This window comes from Gavia stellata, chromosome 39 (assembly GCF_030936135.1).
Source record: "Gavia stellata isolate bGavSte3 chromosome 39, bGavSte3.hap2, whole genome shotgun sequence".
NCBI lineage: Eukaryota > Metazoa > Chordata > Aves > Gaviiformes > Gaviidae > Gavia > Gavia stellata.
Genome location: NC_082632.1, coordinates 345830 through 355160, shown reverse-complemented (window position 1 = coordinate 355160; position 9331 = coordinate 345830). Strand labels below are relative to the sequence as shown.

At 47.5% G+C, this 9331-nt stretch overlaps 1 protein-coding gene across 1 annotated transcript; it reads right to left on the bottom strand.

Moving 5' to 3' along the window:
• Positions 1-1179: 1179 nt before the first annotated feature.
• On the bottom strand, positions 1180-8097 carry IL4I1 (interleukin 4 induced 1). The gene is made up of 7 exons (XM_059833116.1): positions 8085-8097; positions 5580-5794; positions 4504-4616; positions 3569-3710; positions 2985-3053; positions 2226-2359; positions 1180-2014 (listed from the first exon to the last, which is right to left on the bottom strand). The coding sequence occupies exons 1-7, from the start codon at positions 8095-8097 to the stop codon at positions 1180-1182; spliced, it is 1521 nt and encodes a 506-aa protein (XP_059689099.1).
• Between the last annotated feature and the right edge of the window lie 1234 nt (positions 8098-9331).

Sequence of the window (9331 nt, the reverse complement as noted above, 5' to 3'; positions counted from 1 at the left end):
GTACTTATTTAATTATCACCTGTATTTAATTGCTTTAAGCTAGTGCAAATCTTTGTCTCTGCAATGCCTGGAGGAAATCTGCTGGCTGTAATTAGGTCCAGTCCTGCCTTGGGTGTAGTGGTCTCCGCCAGTTCTGTCCCTGCTCCCTCTAGTGAGAGCTGAACCTCTGTCTCTTGGGCTGGAGAAGACCATGAGCCATTCCCCTCCAGCTACGTGGAGTCAGAGGTTGAGAGGCAGGTTTGTGTTTTATGGGGAGCGAGATGAATTATATGCAAAGCAGCTAAGTGGCTGCAGCAAAGCTCTGGCGTGATGCACTCAGCAGCCAGTCTTGTTTTTCCCTTTGTTTATTTATCAAAATCCTTCCAATAACCTGAAAAAAACACCTGCAGCACAGATTGCGTTTCCAAGACTATGAAATTTAGGACAACAATTACTGGTGAGAGGAGAAACTCCAGTAAAAGCCATTAACACCTTTGTGCACAGGCTATATTGCTTCTGGACTTGCTTTTTATATTCACAGTGAAATCTATCTCTATAACTTGGCGTTGGCCATGCTTTGAGCTCAGCTAGATGGGACATGGGTAGGAGAGCCCACGGAGGTTCGAGATCAGGAGCACGTCCTGACTGGTACCCGTGGGGGTTAGGAGTGGTTGCGTTGGGCTGCGCAAAGGAGATGACGACTCAGAAGCAATGAGTTATCTCCCAAATTCTGGAAGGGGAGGAAGGCCCAGCTGACAGGTGATGAGTTTCTAAATGGCTGAAGCGAGGTGAGACAATTTATATGGGATGACACTTCTCTCTGCGGAGAGATGGAGGCACCTCAGACACAAAGAACTGAGAAATACCCACCTTTATTCCATCTTAGTCATTTCCTGAAGTATTTTGTACATAAATAAATTAGAAATTACTGCAGTGTGTCTGAGCCAGGGTAATATTAGAGTCGTGACACCTACTTAGACATTACTTTTTTTAGTACTCCCTCCTATCCTCATTAAGTGTTTAACCAGGTAGCTATTAGTCCTGTCTAATGACACTCGGTGCTCTTTGAGTTTTTTCTTTAATGCCTTAGCTGCTGACGTCCTTCTGCTGACTTTGCTCGGAAAGAAACAGATTTACACCACCAAAAGTGCCTTTAAACCATGCCGGTGGCATCCGGCAAGCTCAGCCCAGGAGCCCTGCTCAGAGTTCTTCCTTCTGGAAGAATGTCCCTGTTTGCTCCCGCTCCCCCTCCTCGTTCAGCATCTGGGCTTCGATGCTGTCGTGGTGGATGTTGCTCGCAGCCCTGATGGCCGATTTCATGGAGGTGTCAATCCAGGCGTGAGGCTGAGCTGTGTGTTCTCCTGCAAAATGCACCCTGCCCTCGTGCTCGAAGAGAGCCTGCGAGTAGTCGACGAACTGGTAAGGGGTGAAGGCAGCAAATGCCCCCAGGGAGTATTTGTCCAGCTGCCACTTCTGTATCACGTACTGGTTGCAGGTGGACTGCAGGTACTTCTTGCTCACTTGGTGGATATCGGCTAGGTCTTGGAAGACCACATCCAGGCACTTCTCATCTGTGAGGGGCAGGAAAAACTCAGCATCGTCGTTCCAGGTGTAGGAAGCCAGGATCACGCCCACCCCACTGGAGAAGTTGTGGCTGGGGTAGTAGATAAACCGGGAAGGGCGGTCGGTGATGGACTGTCCTCCTCGGATGCCATCCTTCTCCCAGAACTTCTTGGTGCAAGCCAAGACTATTTTGGAGGCGCTTGCATAGTGGATGGAGCGCAGGGCGTGGGTCTTCAGAGGAGAGAGCGGTGGCAGGAATTGGATGTGCCTGGTGGCTTTGGCGGTAGACGTGACAAGGACGTAATCTGCAGTTACGTTTTGGGCCAGGGTGTTCGGCGCGTGGTAAAACACATGGACTTTGTTTCCCTTGGTCATGATTTTCTCCACCGTGCAATTGAAATGGATGACATTAGACAACGCTTTGTGGAAGGCTTTGGGCAGTTGGTCAAATCCCCCTGTGATTTCATCAAAACTGAAAGGAAGAAGCAGGAGGTGAGGGAAGGACATTGGGGTTTAGGAACTGTAAAACCTGACCTCTTCTAGAGATGCTAACAGAGCTTGGTGGCCCTTTGTGTCAGGAGTGATTCCCGTTCAGACATCTAAACGCCACTGAAATTTTCTCTTCTGGTGGAATGCTGTGGACCAGCACAAAATGGGGTTTGCCATAAGAGACATCAACTTACCTCTCATCAGAGAAGACATCAAAATCCCACAGCGAGGCAAGGAAGGACAGATAAAATCCAGAATCCTCGTTCAACAAGTCACCAATCATCTGAACTGCTCCTCGGCTTAGGTTTCCTTCTTTAATCAAATACTCCTAGAAAAACCAGGAAGAAGACGTAGCCTGATGTTATTATCTCAGTCAGTGCATGTATCCCCTTTATATCCCAAGCCAAAAGTCGTGCCCCGCTGCCTTGTTCCTGCTCCTGATCTGCTTAAAGCCTGGACCAGAACCTTGTTTTTATGCAGCTCTTGTAGCTTTTTGCAGGAGATCATCTCCTCTGGTTTAGCGTGACAGAAGTTCTGGAGATAAATGAATAAGGGATTTGTGGCTTGGTGTACCCACTCTGAGACAGCTGGATCACATGAAAATGCAGTGGATTTCTCAGCAAATCCTCTCCAGTGCTTGATACTTCATCGTGTCTGATCAAGAGACCCATGATGAAGGCATGTGGCTAATTTGGATGACTTTCTAGAGCATTTCCAGTCACTGCTGCTTCTCTCCTATTTCCAGATGATGATACTGCTCTAGCAACTCCATCAGGGTCATGCTTGCTCCTTTCTCAGCATTTTAAGTAGAAGGCAGCATTGATTAGGGAAAGGGCATCCAAAAGTGTCAACAGAGGAAGAGACTAGAGTGACTCGGATCCTTTCTCAAAGCAGGGATGGGGGTTTATCATTGGTAGGGGGATTAAATTTACTCTCAAGCCCCAGCCCTTTACCTTGGTGGAGTAGGAGTCATATTTAGCTAGATATTTCTTGCAGTCTGTAGTCTGGAACGCCACGTAAGCCTGGAGAGGAAACATTGATATGTTCATGAGGAAAAAGTGCATTTCCCAAAGTGTTCCCCCAAATTCTGTTAGGATTCATCTGGGGTCTTCAGTCTTGGGGTTTGGGCACCCCTGGAGCTGAGCTAGAGCTAGTGGATCCTGCTGCTTGGGCTTCAAGTTTTGGGAAGTTATGCCTTGGTGTGGCATTTTCTGCTTCATCCAAGTCTTGGTGAATCTGTTCCAGAGAAAAGAGGTCTTGCGTATAAAGAGGGTTTTGCAATCAGCTGCCCTAGTTTCTGAATGAGCCTTTCTGCTTTTCATTCTGAAAGGATCCTACTCTTCCTCAACTCACTGTTGAGTGTTCCTCAACCCATTGTGCAGGCGAGGGTCCACCACAGCTCAGAGGAAATAGCTTCAATGTCTCTTGGATGAGCAACATTGCTGGAAGGTAGCATCCCTTCCCTGTGGGCATGTACCTTGTTTATTGCTTCTCTATAAAGCTGGCTGGCACTCTTGCCTCTCTCCAATGGTTTTACTGTGTAGTTTAGGATGTTGGGGTTTCTATTCACTTCCTCAGCTCTTGTCCGAGTGCCGTTCAGAAAGTACCAGGCGTTGTCATCTGTCTGGATGAATGGGTTTAGCTTCAGGTGAAACTGCTTAATGAATTCACGGACAAGCCTAGAAAAGAGGACAGCACATGGGGACAAGCGCTTGCAAACAACCAGACTCAAAAACCCTGCCACCAAAACATTAGAAGCATAAAAAGACACTTTCCCATCGACTATGTTGGTGTAGCCACATATTATTTTGGCTTGTGAGTGGAGACTGCGGCTATTTAAGGCACCGCCGTCTCTAGTTTTTGCTGCTTGAAGTTGTCCTGCCTGCTCCCAGCTCAGTGCGGCAACTACGGTGCTATGGAGAAAGGAGCCCTTCGGCTTATGCTCTCTCCAGCTAGTGCTTGCACAAGGATGTAATCGGGAGTAAGAGCAATGCCTTGTTGAAGTAGGAGGCTGGGGTTCCCTATGGCTCTGACCCTTTTCCTTGGCATGTGGTGTGGTTGGTGACTCACCTACAGCCTCTTCCCGCAGCATTTTGGCTGATGACTGAACCTTGTTTGACTTCACCCTCTCAGAGAGCCCAGGCTGGAAGGCCATTTCCATCAGAGCTGATGGAAATTCATCCATCTGCTGATGTTGTGACTTCCAAAATTGAGGTCTGATCATGCACGGACATGACACTGAGATAAGAAGTCTTCTTTCATTCTCCCAACTGAAATGCAGGTGACCATGTGTTTTTTGTCCCTTTTATGCAGATGCTAAGCTCTTGGGGAGAGATGGGGCAGAAAGCTCCTTCCTCCTGCTGTGCTACACCCACGTCCAAGTCCTCAGCCCCTTCTCAAACCACAGCCTTGCTCCTCAAAACGGGCTGGTTCCTCATCTGGTCATGGCCATGAAGTAGGATGTTGTCTTACCTGTGCTTGCCTGGCAGGCGCATGGGTCCCAACTCCACGTACCAGTCCTGTCCCTCTGGTCGGTACGTCCTGATCCGCCCACCGACCTGATTGCTTGTTTCCAGAATGGTAACCTAAAAACAGGGATGGGGTGGAGTTTGCAGATGTTCAGGCAATTACTATTTTAAGCAAACAACCTACAAAGCAAGTTCACAGGCGCTTTGGCAGTCAACATTTATGGCCCATGGGGTTGGACAGGTCCCCTCCAGGTGGCAAATGAACCATCTGTAGATCCAAACCCCTCTCTGTATTGGCCAAGATCCCTCTACCTACAGGGCAGTTTCTCAATTCCTAACTTCTGTGACACATTTGGACACCTACTCTCTGATGAGAGGGTCCTAGTGTTGGTTCAGATGCTCCCTGTGCTGGAAAGGATGAAACGGGGTTTTGAAAACAGCCAGAGGAAGGCACCAACCTGTCCCTCCGTGCCTTTGAAACCTTCTTTGAAACTCATGGGTTTGAATTTTGTCTAGAACCTTGGGATGGTCAACACAGTTTTGAAACCCCCAGACTACCTGCCGCCTTAACAAGGCAGGGTTTGAAGGGCTTGTGAGTCTTGTGGTGGTTGATCTACAGCAATGAACGTCACTGTTGGGCTGCGAGTTCCAACAAGTTGGAGAATTGTAGAAGTTGAGGCTGGAGGTGCCTCTGGAGGGGTCTAGTCCAACCTCCCACTCGCAGCAGTGCTGCCTCCAAGGCTGTCCCAGGGCAGCTGTAGCTCTGCCTGATCTCAAAAACCCTTAGGGACAGAGAAAGAAGACTGCATCTTTTTGCCTTTGCTGCTTACTTTCGTTTGCAGAGCACCTAAAACAACTTGCTTTGCTTAGAGCTTCCCCTTATCCCTTCCTGTCCATGCCTGTGGTTTTGAAAATCATGCCTAAGTCAGATTAAATTACTGGAGCCCAATTGCTTTTCCTTCCTTCTCCCACCACTGCAATCCACTCCCTTGCCTTTCCTTCTCCCTCTCCATGCTGGAAAATCTTTAGTGTAGGAAAACAAGACCCAACGGCACTCAGGGCTCTCATGCAACTACTTACCGTGTGGCCGGCATCTCGGAGCAACTTTGCTGCGGTAAGCCCACTTATTCCTGCACCGACGATGACCACGTTTGCTGGATGAGTTGCACGTTCTAGCCCATGTTTGACAATCTTCAGCAGTTCCTCATAGTCTTTGTCATGAAGGCAATATTCAGGGAAACTTGAAAACCTCTTTGCACTTAGGAGACCTACTAGCAGCAGTATTTGGAAGAGGACTGAGGAGAGAAGAAAAGAAGAGAAGAAAATAATGCAACGAAGGCACTCGGCAATCAGCATGCAAGTTCATTCCTGACAGCCCAGGAGGGAGGTGACAGCACAAACTGGCTCCGAGTACGTTGGTGTCCAAACCCCGAAGAGGAACATCCAGCAAATCTGTTTTCAAATCGGCTGGCATGATTATGAAATCCATGGCATCAGCAAGTCTCTCATGACCGCAGCCAGATGTCAAGCGGTGTTGGTGAATGCGATTTATCTTTTTAAGGAGAAATCAAGCCCATAGATGATTGGGTTTTTTCATACTCACGTTCTTCTTGTGCAGCTGCTGTGGTGCGTTCCCAAAATGAGCTTGACCCCTTTGAATAAGCTCAAAGGACTCCATCAGGAAGAATGGTAATTAATGTCATTCACGTGCAAAGAATTAAGGCAATCTTGTTGTCCCAGCTGCCCTTTTCCATACCTCAGTAATTCCTGGCATTTTTGATGCAGTGGATAGAAGGGTGAAGGGAGGAGACGATGTTGTACGGAAAGATGGACAGAATAGATGGAGACAATATTACATAGAAAGATGGACAGTCTAGATAGATGACGATAGGTGATGGAACTTCTCTCTGTATTTAAAGTGATTTTGTTTCTGAGGTACCTATAGGGAACAGCAGGCAGACTGCAGCCCATGCAGAATAACCATTTCTACCGGAACAGACACAACAACGATATTAATATTTTCACAGGGAAAGGAAGTTTGAACAGAAACCACCCTGGGATTTTTCTATCTTTGGTTTCTGTTCTCTAGAATAACTACAGGGCAACTTTCATTTTCTTTTTCTTCCCCCAAATACTGCCAGTTTCCTTCCAGGGAAGAAGAAAAAAAAAGCCTTTGAAGCCACACCTTGGGTAATTTTTACTCCTGGGGAGTCACTGCTTTTGCTGGAACAGCCCCAGATCTGCAGACAACCTGGGTCGAAGTGCACCTGCTGCAAATAAACCCCAGAGCTGTTGTCGTGCAGGTGATTTTTGAGAGACCCAAGTCCAGCTCCCAAAAGCAGGTCTTTCTACAGCCTGTAGAGCTGATCCAGCTTCCTGAAGACACTGTGGCGGTAAAAAATAATTAGAAAGAATCTGCTACAATTAGCCTGTTAACAGCAGGGTTGCCTTCTTCAAAGCATGGCAGAAAGAGGCATCATGTTGACAAAGCTGCATCAACCTTCCTGACCCAACGCTGATGCTGCCCTAATCTTTCTTGAGGACCATGGGTGCTGCCTTGAGTTGTTTTTGGTATGTGTGGGGTTCATAGTGGTGTAGAGCCAGCAGCCAGTCTTGCTGCCCTCATCTCACCCAACGTGGCAACCCCAGAGACCTATGGACCATGTGGAAGATGAAGGAGATCCTTTTTGGAGATCAGGCTCTCTGTGGGATGAGAGCAAGTACATTGGGACCAGCTCTTGGAAACGCCTGATGGATCTCCATCTTCCATCAGACCTTCTTGTGTGGTGGGTACATGTGGTGAATCACAGAATCACTAAGGTTGGGAAAGACCTGTAAGATCATCAAGTCCAACCATCAACCCCACACCATCATGCCCATTAAACCATGTCCCACAATGCTACATCAACACGCGCCCTCAAGATGAACATCTCCATAATCTTCCCTGGCACCGAGGTCAGGCTGACAGGGCTGTAGTTCCCCGGATCCTCCTTCTGGCCCTTCTTGTAGATGGGCATCACGTTGGGAAGCCTCCAGTTGTCTGGTACCTCCCCTGTTAACCAGGATTGTTGATAAATGATGGAGAGCGTCTTTGCAAGCTCCTCCACCAGCTCCTTCAGCACCCTTGGGTGGATGCCATCAGGTCCCATAGACTTGTGGGTGTCCAGGTGGCACAGAAGTTCGTTAACTGCTTCTCCCTGGATCACGGGGAGTTTATTTTGCTCTCTACATCCATTTGTGAAACCACAAACCTGATGCAAGGAGCTGTTCTCCAGGAAGGTCCCTGGACATTGAGCTTCTGCCTGTGTTTCCATCTCTCCCTGCACAACTAGGAACATCCCACTCCCCAAACTTACGATGGAGGTCTCCCACTGCCCACAGCGCTGCAAAGTTGAGCTCCAGGTGATCATGGAATACCCTAACTGAAGAAAGGGAAGTTTGTGGTTATGCTGTCAGGAGGCGACAGAAAAGGCAGGTGTTCCACCAGATGGGCGAAAAATCCCAAAACACCCTGGGCACTGAATAGGAAAGAAAACCGGAAAAACAACAGCAAGAGAGCTCAAGATTCAGGGGAGAGTCACTCACCGATCCTAGCCATCGTTCCAGTAGGAAGGCAAGTCCTCTGCTGAGATTTGCTTTCATTTTATACCCTGGCTTTAAAAAAAAAAAAAAAAGCAGCCTAGCTGTGGTGGTTCAGAAAAATTATGCCAATCAGTACACCCCGGAAGAGAGCAAAGTGTTATTTGTCATAAGAAGGGGAAGCAGCAATTGAGCATTTAGTCAGTTCCTCTGAGGGTTTTTTTTGCTTTACTCACTGCTGTTACCAGCTTTGGACATCAGCCATCAGTCAATGGCACATCTCAGGAAGTGTTAGGATTATCAGAATACAATAAGGGTGACCGCACCCTTCTCCATGAAGGGCAGAGACCTTCCCAGCAGTAAAACATCAGGTTTGTTTTTTTTCCTTCTACTGCACAAAGGAGCACCCATTTAAATCGGTCTAAATATCACAAGATTCATTCTGCATCCCAGGGAGACCTCTGAGCTAGCACCCAAAATATCCTTTCTGGTGATGAAAATGGGCATTTCCAGATGACAGTTCATCTACTGGACAGTCTTCTGTTAAGCATTGCACAATTTTTGTTTGTTCCCATCTTTATTACTATAGAGAGAACTCAGAGCTCAGACACCTTCACTAAAATGGCAAAAACTGGGTGAGTTGTACCAGCGTTTTTGCAGGATGGAGAACTTTGACCTACCAAAGCACCATAAACCAATCTGAGGAACCATCCCTTGGCTGGTCGACCATGTTTTGCCCACCATATGGACATACTCAACTCTGTGTAGGCACCTTGGCTGCTCTGCTCCTAGAAAAAAAAGAGTAATAAACCCACCACAAACTACCCTTCCCCTCCAAACTTTCTTGTCCCTTCTATCCTTTGCCTTATGCCTAAAGACTGTCTTTTTCAGTTAATCAGACGATTTGTGGATTTGATTGAGGAAATGAAACTCAATGTTGGTACTTCCCAGACCTCTGGACCCTGAGGTGTGATCTCAGCGCCAAGGCAGACGCCAGCCTCATGGAAGGAGTTTCCCCTGAAAAACGTTTTGCTGGATGCGGTTTTGCAAGCCTCAGTAGCAATTGGTTCTTCTTAGTGCTATTTGCTTATTGAAATCCTCCTTTAGGTTTTTTTTCCTGTAATGCTTTCAGTTCTCCTTGCGTTGGAGCCCAGAGCTACGTGCATCAAAGCAGAAGCAATCTCATTCCGTTGTGCTATTAAAAGTTTGGTCTTTCGATGTTTGGGTGTCTTCCCTGGCCATCCAGACAGCAA